Source organism: Microtus pennsylvanicus, chromosome 2, assembly GCF_037038515.1.
Source record: "Microtus pennsylvanicus isolate mMicPen1 chromosome 2, mMicPen1.hap1, whole genome shotgun sequence".
NCBI lineage: Eukaryota > Metazoa > Chordata > Mammalia > Rodentia > Cricetidae > Microtus > Microtus pennsylvanicus.
In genome coordinates this window covers 85603088-85622783 of record NC_134580.1, presented here as the reverse complement: position 1 = coordinate 85622783, position 19696 = coordinate 85603088, and the positions used below count along the sequence as shown (strand labels likewise).

The window sequence follows — 19696 nt, the reverse complement described above, 5'->3', positions numbered from 1 at the left end:
AAAGACTGTCCGTTCTGTAGTCATCGAGGAAGTCTTCTGCAGATACCGATTGGCTCAAGGGAGTTAGTGCTGTTGTTCAGAACCTCTATGGCCTTTTTCCCCCCTTCTTTTTTAAGGGATGTGTCTAGTTTAAAAATCAATTAAATGGAGAAGAATATTAGAATCTCCTATTATGATTGTGGGAATATTTTTCTTTTAACACTGTAACTGTTTATTTTGTATATTTTTAAGTTTCAAGGTGAAGCACATATCGGCTTGTGATTATTGATTGGGTCTTTTTGGGGCATTGACTCCCTTTTTTTCCGCATTATGAATGCCCCCTTTGACCTTTGGCAACACTCTTTCTTCTTAATCTACTTTGTCTGGTATCAACAAAGCCATGCAGCCTCCTATGGTAACCATTTGTATCAATCTGTGTAATCCCATCCATTTACAGCAACCCACTGTGTATTCCATTTAGAACGTGCCTTTATATTTAAACTGCTTTTTATACCTAAAATGTGTTTTTAGGTAACATTTACTTTCTAATATACTTAAGATAATTTTTCTTATTTTGGTACTCTTTTTTTGAACTCTCTGTACTGTTTTGAAATTACTAGAACTCCAGTTTAATTATCAGTTAGCTTTTAACTATACCTGCCTGAATTACTATCGGTTGTTCCAAAGATTACATTGCACATCCTTAGCACTTTATAGTCTATTTAAAGTTAGCCAATTCCATACCATTTCATGGAATACTTTTTTTTAAAACTTTTGTTTAAAAAATCCTGCCATTTTAATAATTTCCCTTCTATGTAGCTTGTTTTAAATCTTACAGATTTTATAATTTCCTTTTTCTTAGGTGCTAACTAATTCAGCTACACTACGCCTAAACATAGTTTCTTATAGTTTACTTGCTTGTTGTAGCTGTACTTCTTTGTAGGTGAGATGATGTATTTCATCAAACTGGGGACTTGTGGGACATCGGTTTCCCAATCCTTTCCTTTCCCATCCCTCGCAAATCACTGTAATAGACTTCGGGTTATCATCTCGTATCTTTGAAGCTGTTAATTGTTTCAATAATTCTCTTTGTCAAATTAGACATTTCTGCTAACTTTGTGTTCATTTGTCCCTTCCTGTTAGCTGACAGGCTATTGATCCCATCTTGTGAATAACTTTTTCAAATGTCATAACATTTTTTTCCCCATATCAAAGTTTCTGGTTGGTTTTTAATCTTCTATTTTACTTCTAATATTGTTGAATTTTTATTCACTACAGACATATTCCCATTATTTTTACTTAGTATAATTATAATATATACTTCAAAATGTTGTCTGATAATCTGACTAAGGCTGGCTTCTGCTGAACAAATGATGCTGACTTTTCACATGGCAAACACTGGTGGGTGTTTTAAAGTATCGCCGGTGGACCAACACTGGTGGATGTTTTAAGTATCTCTCATCCCATGGATAAACACTGGTGGATGTTTTAAGTATCGCCCATCCCATGGACAACCACCAGTGGATGTTTTAAAGTATCACCCATGGACAAACACTTTAAGTATCCCCTGTGGAGTTGTGCTGATGCTTTGTTTTGGCAGATCACTAACTTGGCTAGAACCAAACTCCCAACCCTGTTACATCCGAAGTGGCTATTAGCTCATGATCTGCAATCAGATGGCTACCAGTCTGTCCACTTCGCACGTGTCAGTGGTTTCCAGCATCACAGATTGTCTCAGAACTGGTGTTCCTCTTATTGTGTCTTTCTTTTAACCTTCTTAACCTTGGGATTCTTCCTGATATCTGGTGGTTCTGGTTACTCTGAGCTCTTCCAAATAGCTACTCTTGTCAATACAAATAAACTATGTTAGAATTTTTGCCATACCACAACTTTAGTGAACTGTGGCTACTGCCAGGACCCTGACTACAGAAATGGAGTGAGCCACGGCAACAGAAGCTTCCTGTAAAGTTCGCAGCTCCATCCTCCATGCTATCCAGAGGTTTGAGATAGTTATTTATGATTGTAATTATTGCACTATTATAGAAGAGTCCAGGGCCTTGCATACGCTATGAAACTGCTCTACTACTGAACTATGGCCACTGTCCCCCAAGTTTTTATCTTCTGTTTTGTACCAAATTTTCCAGAATTATTTGTGGAAGGTTTAATCTGTTAGGAGCTTAGACCTCCATAACTGAAAGAAAACTCAATAATATCATTTCTAAAAGTTTCAAAACCTATAAATACAAGTTGTTTAAATAGGCACATACATACATATATGTATGTATATCAATAAATAAAATTATGTCCCTGTTCTAGTTCTTTGGCAGTGTATGGGTGAATGTAGACTCACTATATTTACTCATAAATGGACAGATAACATGGAACTAATAACAGGCAGAGACCAACCATGACAGTTTGTCATTAACCAAGAACTTGGATTATTTTAACTCTATTTATCTAACACCAAACATAGTGCTCCTTTTGCTCCTGGAATCCCCCAAACTCTCACACCCATAAGATCCTAGGAGGCTCTAGACACAGGCTGTAAGAAACGGCTAAGGATTTACGAACCCATCTAAAGGTGAAACTCATGGCAAACAGCATATATGTAAGTCTTAGACACACAGCTAATAAGGATAATCCTCCAACAATGCTGTCATTCTGAATGCAAAACCAGAGGTAAAACCATGCATGTGCGTATTGTGTCTTTGTTTGCAACACAGACTGGCGGCTCAAAAGAAGGAAAGTCCCAGAGCTTTGAGAAGTAAGGAAGGACAAGAAGAGAGACTGAACATAAGAATGCACAGGCGTTTGGAAAGCAGGAGAAACAGCTACTGTGCAAGCTGACATGTATGTCAAGGACTATGGGACCTGTTCCCAGAGGGGGTGGACCAAGACCCTCCTCCATCTTATTATTTCACAGGAAGCTGCAGGGAACACGAGGGGCTATGCCAGAGGGAGGGAGGTCACACTGGCCAAGGGGCTGGAAAAAGTGATGTCATCAGAGTTCTCTCCCGTCCCTAATTGTATGATTCTCTCTAAAACGGAAGGAAAATCAAAACCCTTCAAAATAAGTCTGGACTCAGAAGACTGAGGAGAACTGATGAACAGAAAGCTTATCCACATTTTTGGCCTGTTTGTTTGTTTGTTTGGATTCATTATACAAAACGCTAAAAGACTCCTCCAACTAACAGTGGCTTTACAGCAGTTAACTTGCCTAAACATTTAATCGGGAGCAAGATTTTATCCCCCCCCCCCACAGAATTGGGAAAAACCTGGGAAGAATATAGAAGCAATATTACTGAACAATAAACAATAATAGCGAACCAAAGTACAACAAGTCATGGCCCTTTTTAAAAATTTCTCAGGCTATTTATACAAACAAAAACAAACACGGAGTTCTTTCCTCCTGCATCCTGCGTGGTTTGTTTCTGAGGAGAAGGAGCTCAAGAAGACAACGATCCAAAGAAAAAGATACAATTAGCTTTTCCTCTTAGTTTTCTTATCAATGACACTAACAAAATTTCTGTACTTTTCTGTCTAGGAAAAAAGGCTGTTGTTTCTACAGAAATAACATGAACACATGTTGTTTGAACACACATGTTACCATGACCACACATGTTTAAAGCAAGGCTTTATAAAGGTGCCTTTCAAATACAAGAGGATCGGGAAATGTGTTAACTGCTCTAAAATTCAAATCTCCAGGCACACCCCCCTGGGTTTAAGCAAATAGGGCCTCTCTGGGGGAAGGTAATCCTAATTAGGAGGCAAGCTCCAGCCATCCAAGTTTATGTCAGGAGCAGGTTCTGATAAGCGCTGCATTGAAGGAGCCCAGTCTGGACTGTTTCGAGTGGGAGGGTGCTGGCGCAATGTTGGTATTTAGCGGAGCTCTGCAGGTCAGCAAAGGTCAGCCTGGACAAAGCAGTGCCTAATGAAGCTGCTAGTGTCTGGGGTGAAAGAGCCACAAAGCCTTTCAAATTAGCAGCTGAATCCTGACACTCATTAGCGATTATATATGCAAGGGTTGCATCTTAAGCCCCAGCCAATAAAACAGCCTAGACGTTCTGCATACACACAAAGGAATACAGGATGTCCAAACATAAAGAGGTAGAAGCTTTTCAATGCTTCCCCCGTCACATTTTGACATCTCTCTTCCTCTCTTCTGTCTTTATTTTTAAAATGATGACAGCACTGCAGTGTGCTTACCTTCCAATTTAGCCCTAAAATAATTACCGTCGTGACAAAAATGAGACTTTCATTTTTAAATTTTAATCAAGGAGGGTCTGGTCAGAAATTGCTTCTGCTAAATTCTGTACAAGACATAAGCATGTTAACTAACACAGCCAATAAATCATGTTGAAGCACTTATTAAAGTATCTTACAGGACTAAATTTATCACTGATGACAAATTTAATTTGAGAATCAGAATCTGCATCTTGCATACACTTGACGGGGGGGGGGCAGTTATTTCAAAGTAATGAATGCTAAATATACTTGAGGGTTTTACTGGCAAAGTCTTTCTCCTCGAGCACGGCTGACGCTGGAAGAGCAAGCGGCACATCAGAATTCTTCCCCAGCCGTGGCAGCCTTTGCACAGTCAAGTTAGGAGGATTTTTACAAGAGGAGATAATGAGCATTTTACGAAGCAATTTATAGCCATCACTCTGGTGACCCACTCGATCTCCACAGGTAGGTCAGTCCTTGTCCCTTGATAATGAAGAGAATTGAGAGACAGAATTTCCCCTGTGTAACAGGTAAGATCATTTTAAGTCGTGGCAGCGTTGCTCGGAACAAGGGAGGGTGGAAAGAAGAAAGTAAAAATTCCACAAACAGCACTGGGTCCTCTCATAATTGCCTAACGCTGTGTGGCTAAAGGTGTTTGTTTGAAGTATAAACAGAGAATTACACTTCAAATACGCAAAAAGTATCATTAATAGGCACCTCTTGTTGGCACAGTACTTCTGGGGGTATAAGTAGAGTGCCTTAATTTCTATTCCGGCCAACTCTACGGTGCAGTTTTTTGTGGATCAGAGGTGGTGACATAAGTTCTATCTCCCACAAACATGCCCCCTTCCTAAAGCTAATCCTGCAGTTCTACAATAGTATTTTTCTGTTGTCTTTTCACATCGTGTTTTCTTCCTTGACAATGCAATCAGCATATAAAAACCAAATCTCACTGCCTGGTTCTGTTTAAGGCAAAGCTTGCAGCCTGAACCGCAGCTTGACAAGAAGAACACGTTAAGCTCCTGAACAAAAGCATCCAAGTCGACCTGTTTTGCAGACTGATTAATAGAAACAAGCTCCGAGGACTAATCACAAGTTGAGCCCTGTTTCACAGATTAATAGAACAAAGACATATGAGAGGAGGGGACACGGCAGCACCGGAATACAAATAAGCAAAGGTAGGCACCAGGCTTTCCTCCTCTGAAGCCACATCCTGTAAAGCCAGAGCCAGGGTCCCCCCTTCCCAGGGTATCACATTTAGGAATAAATTGAAAGGCAAGCCCCCAAAGACGTCTGGCTTTTATTAGCCAGCTTGCGAGCCACCTAGCTTCTGCCTTCCCGAGACTCTGATTTAAAAGGGAAACACAGTCTTGCAGCGACGTGATGCATAGCTCTGAGTGCTGTAGGGGGAAGGCTTCCATTCCACCAGGGCAAAGCCCAGCACTTGTTGATTTGCACGAACACTTCCAACTCCCCCGTCCTTTGTAATGACCTGCCACACAGGTGATTTGCGAAGTGTGTGCCCTAGCACAGGCCACCAAATGCTGCCTGACTGCATAAACTAGCAGAGCAAAAGTCACCGTAACACAGTTCATCTCCAGAGCACCCAGAGATGCAGAGTTTACAACTACGGAATATGGCCTTTTTTTTCTTTTTCTTTTTTCTTACTTACTTTTTTTTTTTTTTTGACAGAACACACAGAATCCTAGAAAAAGGAGAGCCATTCATGACAAACTCCCTGCTGTCCCGTAGGGAATGCCCCTCTCTGCTTTTGACTTCTCCGCTGATACATGCCATTTGTATAAGGTTAGAATCCATCTGTACATCTGGGTAGGCATGTAGCTTTAAAAATGCTAATTGCTAATTAAAAGAAGCCAGATTAACATAGTTCTCTAATAAATGGCTGGTTCCTTGATGTCCAACAATGTCTAAAATAGGTCTGCAGGTTGTTTTACTGGGGTTGTGGGCTTTTAACACTGGGGAAAGCACCCTGAACACTGAGATGCCTACTATATGTTGCAATCTCTATCCTCAGCAATTTTCTATTTTTTCCTCATCATTCAGAGAATTTTAGTTTCTGTAATCAAGCCCTAGATACGTCTTTATGTGTTTAAGACATGACACTACCCCTGTAAAACTGCAAAAAAGAAAAAAAAATAACTGTGATATCTCTACACCAAACATGGTTGTTAATGTCTATAGAGCAATGCAATGTCAACAGAGAAAACTGGGATACTTTTCAGAAATTCAAATTATGCATTTATGTATATATATTAAAGGACCAATAACAGCATAAGTAGCAGCCATAGCTTTTTCAGGTTCTACAATCACCCGAGCAAATTTGTAAAGACATCCAGCAAAAGTATTTATGGCAAAAGCAAAGAACAAAATTCCAGAAAACAGCCAAGTTTTTTTTCCTATGGTGGCACCTGACACCACTTATTATTATTACTATTATTAATCATTATTAATAGCGGTAGTAGTAGCTTCTTGGTCACCATCTGGAAAGAGAATATTCTAGAGAAACACCATTCAGAACAGCTCTGGGGCTAGTGAGATGGCTGAGCAGGTAGAGGGCCTGTCACTGGGCCTGAGGACCTGAGTTCCATCCCTGAACTTACATGGTGGGAAGAGAAAGTGGATGCCCGTATGGTTTCCTCTAACCTTCACTACACAGGAGTAAAGGAAACAGCTCTGCTAAGGCAGGCACACTCGCCCGCATCAGCCTAGACGCTTTTCTTGTTTTCTCTCCCACTCCACTATTTTTTTTTTCTACATATAAAACAAAGATTTTCTGATGTTATTCTCAAGAGTATCCGGTTCAGTGTTTTGAATGAGACATAGGGAATGGAAAGCCTCTGGTGATCTTTATTCTGTTTTATCAATAGTTTGGTTATTCCGTTTTTGAAAACTAATTCAAAGTGAAAACTTGAGGTATCACTAGACTCAGAACTGCCTCCCAAACACTGGGAAGTCCGTGGTGGACAAACTAGCCACACCTCCACACATCCTGAGAAGTGACCCTGCGTCCTTGCTGGCTTCTCACACCAGGAGTCCAGACTCTGCAGACAGTAATTCCTAGTAACAAGTAACCTTAAAAAGCACCATCCACCCGGGGCAGCTTTCCCCCTTACACAGTGGGCAGCAAGGGCAAGGAGACTGTAAGATGAACTGGGTACTGCAGCCTCCCCCACTGTTCTGGGGTCTCGGAAGTTGCTCCACAAGCAGGCTCCCACACAGAAAGCCCCTCTAGTAACAGCGGTGCAAAAGAATACTGGTCAGACTCTACATGAAGCAGGCGCCTGTAGGCTTCCTGTTTTCATTTTTGCTGTTGGCCCAATAGGCGAGGACCTCTTCTTTCATCTCATTTTAAGTAAGGTTGCATCCAGGAGGAAAAGCATCTCGCCTGCAGCTCCAGTCGGAGGGTCACGGGACTACTTTGTTTCATTACAGCTGGCAATCGCTGAGCCTGCAGCCCTCTTTCTCCAAGGCTACCTAAGTACCAGCTGTTTTAAATGATACAAAAAAAAAAAAAACTACAATGGACCTAAGTGTTGCAAAACAAACTTGTTTCCCCTTAAATTGTAACACGGAAGAGAAAGAAAGAGCAAGAGGTGATTTACAAACCTCAAGGCACATGCTCAGCTTTTTTTTTTTTTTGCCACCAACACCTGATCAGGTTTGGGTTAAGCATCTTGGATTTTGTACTGAAGAGATTGAAAACAGAAGGGTTTTCCTATTGAATCCTGACTCTCAATAAAACCAGAGGGCAGGGGCTGGCACCATGGGTAAAGCATTTGCTGTGCATGCACGAGGACTGGACTGGTGTGTGGATCTCCAGAACTCAGGAAAAGCCGAGTGCGTTTGGTGGCTTGTCTGCCTTCAGCACGCAGGATGATGACACCAGTGATCCAGTGAGCTCTGGGCTCAGCAAGGGACCTTGCTTCAATAGAGATCAAAGAAGACGCCCAGTCTCTCTGATAAGGGTACCCACGTGCATGCCCATCCAGGAAAACATGTGAACCCTCACACACGCAAAACATGTATACACACGCACACATAACCATACACATGCCCATGTGCAAGGTGAATGCACACACATTCACACACACTACACAAAGGGGTTCAAGAACTCCCAATTATACCTAACAAGTTAGGAGTTGGATTTTTAATTAATAAAACAAAAGTATTTTCCCCTGTCTTTATTTACCCTCCTAGAACCATAGTGCCCTAAGCTAACTCCCATCACCCCTGAAGCACTGGGAGGCAGGGAGGGAAAGTCAGAATACTGAAGTAGGTTTGCTTTAAGATGGACAGAGCCCAGAATTGGAATATAAACATCGTCTCAAAATCAGGGAGGGAAATAGTGGCCACCAGTTCTTCAGCCAGGCAGCAGCTGACTGCCTCAGTTTTATGTGCGTCCTTTGCACATAACGATCCAGGAAATGGGTAACGGAATGAGGAAGGAACGAAAACCCAGTGGGTAGAGCTGGACCTGACTCTTCCTCTACAAGCACAATACTCTTGCTCCGTCTTCACTTGACTTACCGCAAATCCACATGAAATGTTACCACTGTTTTTTCCATCTGCGGCCCACCCTGTAAGCCCGTCATGCTCAGTTATGCAGTTAATTTCATCTCTTCCTTCAGAAACTGTCTCAGATCCCCCTCCCCGCCCCATCTAGGAAGAATCTCACTTAGAACCATTGCCTCTAGCCTGCCCTTCTATATCCCAGAGGCTTCTCTTCTCATGGCCTTTCATTCTTTTGGATGCGAAAGGCATGACGGGTCTTAGCGACAGTGATGTGCCTGTATTTCACAGATGAGCTTTTCTAACATTTGAGCATCTTCTTCCATTCTGTCCTGAGTTAGTGCAGGTTGTTGAGCCCATCTTCCTTGATTTGTACAGAACACATTCTGCTAATCCAGAGGCTTTCAAATCTGCCACTAGCCTTGAGTTGGAGCGGCCCTCACGGGCCAGCCCACACTGAATTTACAGTCACTATCCAGCACTGCCTCAATCTTTCCTGGGTGAGGACGCACTGCTACGTGTTACTCATACATTGAAAACGATACTCCATTTCAGTGACCTTAAAACTGTCCCATCTGTCCTCATCTAACAGCCATCTTCACTCTTCCATGCTTCTGAACCAAATGCAGCAATACACAGGGCAACTTTCCTAAATGGCTTCCATTTACCCAGATCATAAGCAACTTGTCAGGCCAAAGAAAGTAAGTGATAGCCATTTCTTAAAATTCTATTCCTTTGTCTGTCTTCCTGGTTTTTTCTCTCTCTCTCTCTCCCTCTCTCTCTCTCTCTCTCTCTCTCTCTCTCTCTCTCTCTCTCTCTCTCTCTCTCTCTCACACACACACACACACACACTTACACCACTTTCTTAAATTTCCTATGTACTTTATTTCTGCCCCATTAGTATGACCACACACAAACAAAAAAACAATGTCAGCCATCAGAGAACTGAAAACCCACTCACTGTTCAGGGAAGAAAACAACGTTTTATTATTATTTAATGAGTACCAGGAGGCTAACATCCACAACTTCTTATTCCACAAAAACTCCACAAATGATAAAAAAGAAAAAGCTATAGGGCCAGCTACCTAGACTGGAGTCTGACTTTAAGAATTTCCTGTCCTTTGTGTGGCTAGGATCATTGGGTGAGTTATTTAACTTCTCTAATGTTTAATCTTCTGGTTTTCCACTCCTGTGGAGACATGGCCAAGCTTGAATACATGCCGTACGACGTATGTATGTGTAGGTGATGTTGCATACGTGACAGTTATTTGCACGCCCATTTGACAGATAAAGTTATGGCTCAGAGAGATTAGATAATGTGCTCGCCAAGGTCACACTGATGACACTGAGAGTCACTCTTGCTGGGACAGCCTCTTCTGAACGCTGCAGTCTGTGTAGGTTTACAGACTGCCTCCCTCCAAGACCTCCAAGACCGGGTACACCTGCTCAAGGCTGACAAAGGGAACCAAGTTTTCAGAGTGTGTCTTCCGCCTGGGAAGTTCTTTCCGGAAGTGTTAAACTGAGGGACAGACGTCTTAAGAGAAGAGAGAAGCAACAAGTAGGGCTAGCCCAGTTTTGACAAAATCTTCAATGGCAGGAATATGTCCTTGACTATGACACGGTCGAGCCTGTGTTCTACCCAGCTTCCCGCAAGCTCACAAATGAAGCCTCGAGACAATAAGTGACATCACGCTTTGACAGCCCTCTCACAGAGCTGCCTGGAGGGGCAGAGGGTTTCTTCCCATCAAGCAAAGAACACAGCCTAGCTTTGATTATTCAGCCTGTATTGTGAATCAACTGGCAGCTTGCAGACTTGCCGGAAGCGGAGGGAAGGGAGTCCTGTGGCGAGACTACGCAGAGGCAGTACCAGCTGTCGGGGAGGAGAGCGAGAGGGCAGCCTCTGATCTGAGGACCGAGGGCCCACCTCACCTTCATCTCGGGCCCGTTGGAAGCATCAAAGCGACCCTTCTAGTCACCTGGACCAATCGGAGAACACATCTGACTGGCAAGCAGGCTGATGTGGACTTAGCTTGTCATGGGACCTGAATAGGTTTACTAAATGGAACAATCTGGAAAAAAATCCACCCTACATTTATAGTGCAGAGCAGAGACGAAGAAGTCTGCATCTATCCGACATCTCAAAAGTAAGTGGTGAAAAATCGCGAAAGCCAGCCAGTGGGGGGTTCATCACCAAGCAGGCTTCATGACTCTGCAATACCAGAGGAGGGTCAGGGTTCACTTGGTCGCTTCCCAACACTCTCATCTTTGCACTGTTCTTGAACACAGCCTTGAAGAAACATTCCTCAAGGATACTAGCAAGTTCTCTCTCTCCTCACAGCATGGGACGAGGCATCGGAGGCAAGAATAACACGGCTCACGAAGATGCCTTTCTGTGAAAATTCTTAGGGCCTAAAGTCAAGTTCATTATTGCCTTTCCCTTGCTTTAGAAAACCATGCTCACTGAGGGACACGCTGTGCTCTCCACCCTCCCCGAGGCCCAGGAAAGATCCAGATCTGCTCTTGCAGGAGAAGGGGCACAGCTTAGAGCTTTGTTTGGTTCCACTTTGCTCTTCCACCTCTCGTCTTCCATCCCATACATCACAATCCTGCCTGGCTTTGTATTGGAAATTCCGCTCATTACCACTGCCGTCTGATCTGTGTAGATCTCTGGCTCATATTCCAGCTACCATCATATTGTTTGTTCCCTCACTCACTTACTCATTAGATATGGAGTGGACATTCAGTAGTTCTGGACTGAGCTAGTCTAGAGTAAGCACAGAGAACTGTAAGCAGAGACTGCTCATTCATTTCCCAGCTACCCAGACCCAAATCATCACACAGAAACTACATGAATTACAACACTGTTTGGCCAATAGCTTAGTCATATTCCTAGCTAACTCTTACATCTTAAATTAACCCATTTCTATTAATCTGTGTATCGCCATGAGGCTGTGGCTGACCAGGTGAGGTTCTGGCGTCCTCCTCCTTCGGCAGCTACATGGCGATTGACTCGGCCCACCCTCTCTATCTCAGGAATTCCCACCTGGCTTTCCTCTTCTGACCCATTGGCCGAAACAGCTTTATCCATCAACCAATGAAAGCAGCACATATATAGAAGGACATTTTACATTGGAGAACAAAGTCACATTAGAATCTGCTTCTGTCCACCAGCAGCCACTCTGGATTAGAAAGAGGAGGAGCCTGTGAATACAACACGAGGCGTGGAAGGACACCCAGCTGCCCACCAGCTCAGCAGAACCAAGGAAATGGTCCAGATCTTTGAAGTAGCCCACGTCAGCCTAGCTTCGGCTGGAGTGCACTGCTACAAGGCCAGCAAGGGGCACCTGCCCACCCCCCTTGCTACAGATGTTTAATATGGGGACATGGGAAGTGACATGGGATGGACTTTGGGCCCCTGGTCTGTAGCGTGTGTGGAGGAAAACGGGAATACTAGAATGCCAATAACATACTGAGATGGAGATTTGTTCTTTTGCAAAAACCCTCACTTTCTGAAGCACACCATGCAGAAGACATCCATTCCTCTCTTCTCAACACTCCTATTGCCCCTCTCTAGCAGCACACTTAATCCCACGAGAGTCCCCAGAGAGTCATGTGGCCTGGATTAATGGGCAGTCTTTTTGCAGTGAAATGGAAACGGCCATGTCTTCAAAGATAAGAAGTGGTCACTGCCTAAGTTGCTTCAGTCTGAGGTGTGGATGGATGTTCTGGCTGAACTAAAATCCCAATTTTAAGAACTTGGCAAAGGAATTCTGGATTCAGGTCCTATTTCTCACACGGGCTCTGAGACTTTAGGCACGTCACCTGCTGCCCTAACTTGGACTCTGTTCAAAAGCAACAGGCTGCACAACACCTGACTTGAAAACCTTGGTCTTATTAACTCTAGGGAGCAATGACATGATTCTGCGACAGCCAGGTGGCCCAAATGAGACATCACCTGTATAGGCTCTGAGGAAATGTTAGTCTATCCAAATGTGAGTCTATCCGTGCTGCTTGCTGAGCTGCTGGCTCAGCCATGTGAAAGCAAAGACTTCAATGGCGACCGCAGCTAATTTGAAGCCTAACGGAGTGCTACGGTTTAGCCCCCTCCCCACATCAGGTAAAGGCTCCAACAGGGAGAACTGGTGGAGGATGAACCGGTTGGAGGTTCTGGCAGAGAGCTCTGAACTGGACCTAACATGACAAACTCTGTCTAAACTGGACTTGAAGCGGGTATCTGCTGTCCTGATCTGGCTATCAATGGGAGGTAGGTGGCAAAGTCAATCAGGTTTGCTTTCTCCCTTTTTCAAATAAACAAGGCAGTTGTTAAAACCAGACATGAATCTGATCCCGTGTGGCTTTAAGAGCAGTCAGCTGCATTCTGAACCAGGCAATAATGTAAACAGAGCCCTGTAACTCTAGACCAGGGCAGAATGGCCATAGGTTTGTGCCTGTGGGCCTGGAGCCAAGCAAAATGAAATGTTAGCCTGGGCCTTTAAACAGAATCGTGTAAAAGCAGAGTGCATATTTGTTTAACACACATACACACACACGTTTTTCTGTGCCAATATATTTTGGAACTCTCTTAAATAAAAGCTGGGGATCCCTGCAAACAGTGTGCAGAACCAATAGTGATTACAATCTGATTTAAACACACATGGACTCTCCTGCCGAACACTGAGATGTTGTAAGATTTTCCTTTTCCTTCCTTCCTTCCTCCATTCCTTTTTCCCTTTGTTCTTTCTTCCCTTCGTTCCTTCCTTTTTCCTTCTTTCCCCAAGCTAATTACTCAGTATGACTGTGAACATAGAATAAATGAGCCCATTCCACTCATTCCTGTATCTGAGCTCCATCATGAGTTACCAATTGGTTTTCTAATCCTCTCACTCAATATCTGCTGTTAATTTGTTTGCTGTTTCAAGAACTTGAAGACTGTCAGCAAAATACATGATGCATTACGGAACTTATAATTGGAAATGGAAACATCTGAAGCCTTCCTGACAGGATACCCATGAAGCACGGCTGCCCTGATCAGAACAAGGCAACACAAACAGCCTTGTAGCGCGCTGTGCGCAGACACAATTATCCTTGCCACAGAGTGGAGCCAACACTTAACTCTGGCTTTGCGAAATGCTCAGGAAATTACATCTAAATGAATGGGTGAATTCAACATGTTTACGATGCCAAACGAAGGGAACGGAGGAGGGAGGGAGACCCTACTCATGCTTACTTTGAAAGGGAAGAGCGGTGGAATTTTCTTCCTCTTTTGGCCACTGTAGAACTACCAAGCCCAGGGCCTGATCTAATTTTCCTGCTGTAGAAATTAAGGCACTTCTTCCACAGTTATTAAATGTGACAAACTACACCTGTGTCCATTCTAACATGAAAAAAACGAACTCTTTGTTCCTGACCCCTTGGTGAGTCAAGAGATCAAATTCCCAGACATAGGAAAGCCCTATTCATGTTCATTAAACACCAGGGGAGACCAGTTCTGTGCAAGAGGAGCAAGGTACAGGCTGGCATAGAACAAGACAATCGCTCTGTCTGAGTGTGCAAGCTAGGGCCAGGGTCTGTCTACTTTTTGCGGTAGGGCTTGCTGATCTCTTAGTAAGTGTGGGTTTGTTTCTTCTTTGACACAGGACCTTGCTATCAAAAGAGCAACTGAGATCAGAAAAAGAAGACCCAGTTGATTTTCACAGCCTGTCCATGTGTGAGTTAAACTGAAACTCACTTGCATTAAAAGGCTGGCTACAGGTTCAGTAACCAGAAACATGAAGATGATTTCAAAATTCTACCTTCGCCTTGGTATGAACAGACAAGCAGTCAGTTATGGCAGTGGCTAATATCTGACAGATTAGAACTTTTTCTTCTTTAACTATTCTTTGCCTTTGGAAAAGATGTTGAAGAAGACAGCCAGAAAGAGGAAAAGGAGGTCCGTCATGGAAGCCAAGCATGAACAGCAGGCCTGGGAAGCCTGTGTGAGCTTTCAAGGCCAGGGTCTGCTCTAGCTGTCTGATAACACAAGTCCCTCTTCTGTCTCCCAAAGGGGGCAAAAGGAAATGATGGCAGAACTTAGGGAAATTCACGATCCCAGAGAACCTAGACAACAATGAGGACCCTAAGAGAGACATACATGGATCTAATCTACATGGGAAGTAGAAAAAGACAAAATCTTCTGAGTAAATTGGGAGCATGGGGACAATGGGAGAGGGCTGAAGGGGAGGGGAGAGGGAGGGAAGGGAGGGTAGAAAAATGTATAGCTCAATAAAATCAATTTTAAAAAAAGAAAAAAAGGGTAGAGAAAGTTCTTTAAAAAGAAAGAATAATAAAAAATATTATAAGCCATGTAAAGATGGAAAATTCTCAGAGAGTCAGGATACTGTATGTTATTGTGTTGTCTTTGAATTGTTTGACTACTGCGGAAGGAACAACAGCTGCTAAGAGACATTTGATTACATATGTTGTTGGAATAATCTAACATGTATATTTTGAAAATGCCTTGACTTCAAAATTTAAGTCAAAAGATGAGTTACTTTAGAGAAGAGGTTTTGCTTTTATTTCCACAGGAAATGAGAGGCTGTGGGTTCATTCTGGGTTATGAAAAATTAAGTCTGATTGAGGAAGACCCCCTGAAATATCTCTGATGGGGGAGAAAAGCCCAGATGGTCCAATGTTTCAGAGCACCTCTGCTGCAATTTCTTCTGAGCTCGACATCCAGAATGGCTTCAAGGCTGCTGGCTGAGATAATCCAGCTTTACAGAATACTCCAGTCAGGAATTGACCATAATCCTGAATTTTCCCAGGGTCCCCCAAAGACTACCAGTATCCCCCAATCAGCAAGAAGTAGTCTAGAGAACTATGCCCACATTTCCAAAAGATGGGTCATGGATATTTAGGGAAACTGGGTACAAATTCTTGTTGGTAATGATCAGGAAAAAAAGCTGAACAAAGGGGATTAGAGGCAGGGGTCTTGTTCTGAAAAGAAAAGAGGGGAATCATTGTGTGATATTTTGTTTGTTTCTGACAAATAAAGCTTGCCTGGAGATCAGAGGGTGGAGCTAGCCACTAGTTAACCATCGAGGCCTGGCAGTGGTGGCACTTACTCTTAACCCCAGCACTTAGGAGGAGGAAGCAGGAAGATCAGGAGTTCAACACCCCACCCCTCACCCCACCCCTCACCCCACCCTGGAGCTATATGAGATTGAATCAGTCTAAAAGAGAAACAGAGCCAGGTGGTGGTGGCTCACACCTTTAATTCCAACAGTAGGGAGGTGGAGACAGGAAGTTACAGACAGGGTGGGTAGAGAGAGGAATAAAAGGCAGGAGGAGATGGGAGCTCAGCATTCAGTCTGAGGATTGTAGAGACAGGATACCCTTTTTCATCTAAGTATTTTGTAGAGGTAAGATCTCTAGTGGCTCGCTGCTCTGCTTCTCTGATCTTTCAGCTTTCACCCCCTAATATCTGACTCTGGGTTTTTATTATTAAGACCAATTAGGATTCATGCTACAGTGAACAGTTATGTTGTTGAATACGAAAGAACCTAGAACAGACATCATTTCTTCTGTTCCATATCTGAAATCTAGAAGTCACATGACTCATCTAGCATCACCCAATCAGCAGAGACACAAGGTCAGAACACACCCATTTGACTCCTGGTGCAAAGTCTCTTACAGAGTGGTCAGGAAGCATCAATTACTCCTCTGTTCATGGTAATAGCTACACTTCTCAGATGCTAACTTGAGGTTTGCAGTCTTCACTATGCTGTGGATACACTAAGTTTATATTGAAAACAGAGGCACGGTGATGTTAAAAATCAAACAAAGCAAAGACAGAAGAACTCATCCAAGGTCCTGTAGAGTATGTAGTCAAAACGGGAAACACGGTCCTCCCCGTAGAGAAATGCTCAGGCAGAAATCCCCAAGTCAATAGTAGCCCTAGGACTACCCATTTCAACAGAGCATCTTCACAGTGATATTCAAACAACAGGAGAATAGGGTGAAATGAAACCTCTTCTTGACTTTCTGCATTCTTAATACCAACAATTTCAGTGGGTGGGGCAAATCCCACCTACAGATCCCCCAAATCCCACCTACGGATCTCCCAAATCCCACCTATAGATCCCTTTCTTTGTAAAGAAGTGTTTGGCAAGAACAAGGGGTCAAGATTTATGGAAATCTCATACACACTATATGGAACACTAACTCAGGATACCATTTCAAGACACAAATCAATGCTGCCTAGTTTCTGGCTTCAACTACCTTCACCAATTTTGAATTGATTTTTTATTAATGATTAAAAGTACCTTAAATGATAGGCTCTGATATAAACTTTGTCTGCAGCATGAACCACCCACCCAGACTGGGTCATACTCCATCACACCGGCTATTTCAGTTAGCAATTTGTTTTCCCATCGTGGGATACGTCGATGTCTGCCTTGGGATGCTAATCATCCCCTCATTCATCACAGCTGTAATTTTGTTTAGTTAAGTTCTATCCTAAACAGATTTGGATCAGTTTAAACCATGGAGGATGCTTCCCCCACCCCCACTCTGGTCATTGTTTCAGTAATTAGCAATCTGGGGTCTTTGAAAGCACTGATTGTTCATGAACAGCCCAACGTCCTGGGCCTGGGTGAAGATTGTTCAAAAACACCAGGCGAGTCCGAAGAAATGCTTTTAGCCAACACGTCAGGCTTCTCTGACAATCAGAGGTCATTCTTCAACTATTAAATTACTTCAAGAATTGGACTGGGAAGTGGGAGATGCTCACACCCTGCCCCCATCCAGAACCATCCATGTCAACACCCTGCTTCATCCTGAGATCATTTTCAGATCGCAGCTGAACAGGATCCATGCCTGCTATTTATCCTATTACCCTCTACCATCTTCTCATGCATAAAGATAAAGGATGGATTTTAATAGAGCCGAATTTAAGCTGGACCTGCACATTATGACCACGAATTATCACATTACCACCACACTGCCAACGCTCTTCAGGCCCTTGGCCACACTATATTCCCTAGAGAGAGAGAGACTTGCAGAATGGTAGGGCTACCATTTGCTACCTGTTGTTTTTAGGAACAGTCATTTAACTGTCTGTGCCTCAGTTTCCTTATCTGACAAATGAGAATCACAGTGGTACCTAAATTCTACAGGCAGATTGAAGACTCCATTGGAAAACTGATATAACAATGGACTTAGAGCGGTGCCTAGCTTACAGCTGTTAATGAGGAACTCACAGTCACTGTCAGGATGAAGTGCAAACAAAAATGTACTTCCCCACTCCCTAACAGTCACGAAAACCAATTAGTAAGGGGGGAAATGCGGGGTTTTTTTTTTCAGGCAGAAACCAAACCTTTGAGTGGAGAGGCAACTGGAGTCCATTCTGCAACTCCTCTGGCAGCCATATCCTCAGCTGTAGCAGAGAACTTAGGGGCTCTTCCAGCTGAGATTGGGAGGGTTAGCTGGTCTGCCCAATACACACAGATAATCCTGGAATTGTCTGATACAGATAACTCCAGCCCAACATTCTCATTTTAGAGATGAAAACATTGTTTTGGGCTGAGTGACTTGCTCCAAAACACAATGGCAAAGCCAAGAGCAGAAAAAATGATAATTGTTATCCTATGCCAATTACCAGGCTGTCTTCTAAATCCATCGCACGGGGCTACCTCCATAATCTTCTGATGGCTGGATAAAAGGTACTATTTGTTTTCACCATTTTAAAGATACAGGGTCTAAGGTTCAACATGGAATAAGTTCTTTAAAACCTGGCAAGGAAAACCGGCAGAACCAAGATCCCGAGTCCCCCTGTGAGGCCCCGAGGACATGCAATCCAGAGCACAGCAATCCATAGCACAGGTCTAGACTCCTGGTACTGTGCTGTCTGTCAGTCAGCACTCTCCAAATTGCCTGAGCATGTATCTCATCTGCAGACCCTTTAAAAACAGTTTGTTTTTTTTGTTGCTCTTTGTTTTGTTTTCTGTTTCTCAAAGGGAGGAGAATCAGGGAGTCTTTGAAACTAGGATTTCAAAAGCTATCTCTACAGAGCTGGCCAGTCTGATGCATACAGTCTACACACGAGGCAATGCATGACTGCTTCCAGTATAATGGAAAGGGGAATGCTCTCAAGAAATGTTCAGAGTAGCTAAATCTGTCAAGAGCACCAGGGTGGTCTTTCACAAATCTTTCTATGTTACACAGACACACATAGAGCCTCCTTACACAACGACCCACGTTTCTACTCAAGCCTTACTCTCATTCTTCTCACTTAAAGGAATCTGGCTGATGGTGAGAAGAACTAATACCGTGGCTTTCAGCAGGGGCAGATGATGTGTTTTGTCAGAGCAGTAACCTTTCCTTCCATCCTAGGCATTATCATTTAAAGCAGTCCAGTACCAAACATGGTTTCTTGGTTCCTAACCTGTTTGAGCAAGCACTTACCAAGGTGCACCATATATCCTGAATCCCTTCACGGTTACCTCCGAATCTTGCAGGTAAATACTGTTTGTCAGGAGGGACTGGACATTGTCAAAGTCCTCCGGTTTCAATTTGGACACAGAGGGGAAACGGTAGTAGTCCTGTTTAACGAGGTCTGCCATGAATTCCTTATCAAACGTCAGTTCATGATTCCCAGCAATCACAATTTTATATTCATATGGCAGGTTTCCTGTAATGAGAAGATGGAGAGAAAAAAAAAGCACCAATTAGCACATTCATTTCCCATCACAAAATAAAACAGCCAAGACTGTGATTAGCAGACGGCTCATCCGAATGAAATGCTCATACGTTTCCTTCTATGTCCATGTAAATCAAAATTTATGGCTATTCTTTTATGCTACCAAAAATTGACAATAAACCAGAGATAGGAAGCTATGAGGAGGGAATAAGCCATTAAGAAGGCATCGAAGTTTCCAGCTCCATTTCTCTCTAGATTTTACAGACCCACTGTGATGAATCTATACAA

General features: G+C 43.2%; 1 protein-coding gene across 7 annotated transcripts in view; it reads right to left on the bottom strand.

Moving 5' to 3' along the window:
• Nucleotides 1–19696, bottom strand: part of Mpped2 (metallophosphoesterase domain containing 2) — a 180432-nt gene that overhangs the window by 69959 nt on the left and 90777 nt on the right. For all 7 annotated transcript variants that reach the window (XM_075961661.1, XM_075961659.1, XM_075961662.1 and 4 more), the window contains one exon: nucleotides 19174–19399. In XM_075961661.1, coding sequence (XP_075817776.1) covers nucleotides 19174–19399 — 226 coding nt within the window. The remainder of the gene's footprint in view (nucleotides 1–19173; nucleotides 19400–19696) is intronic.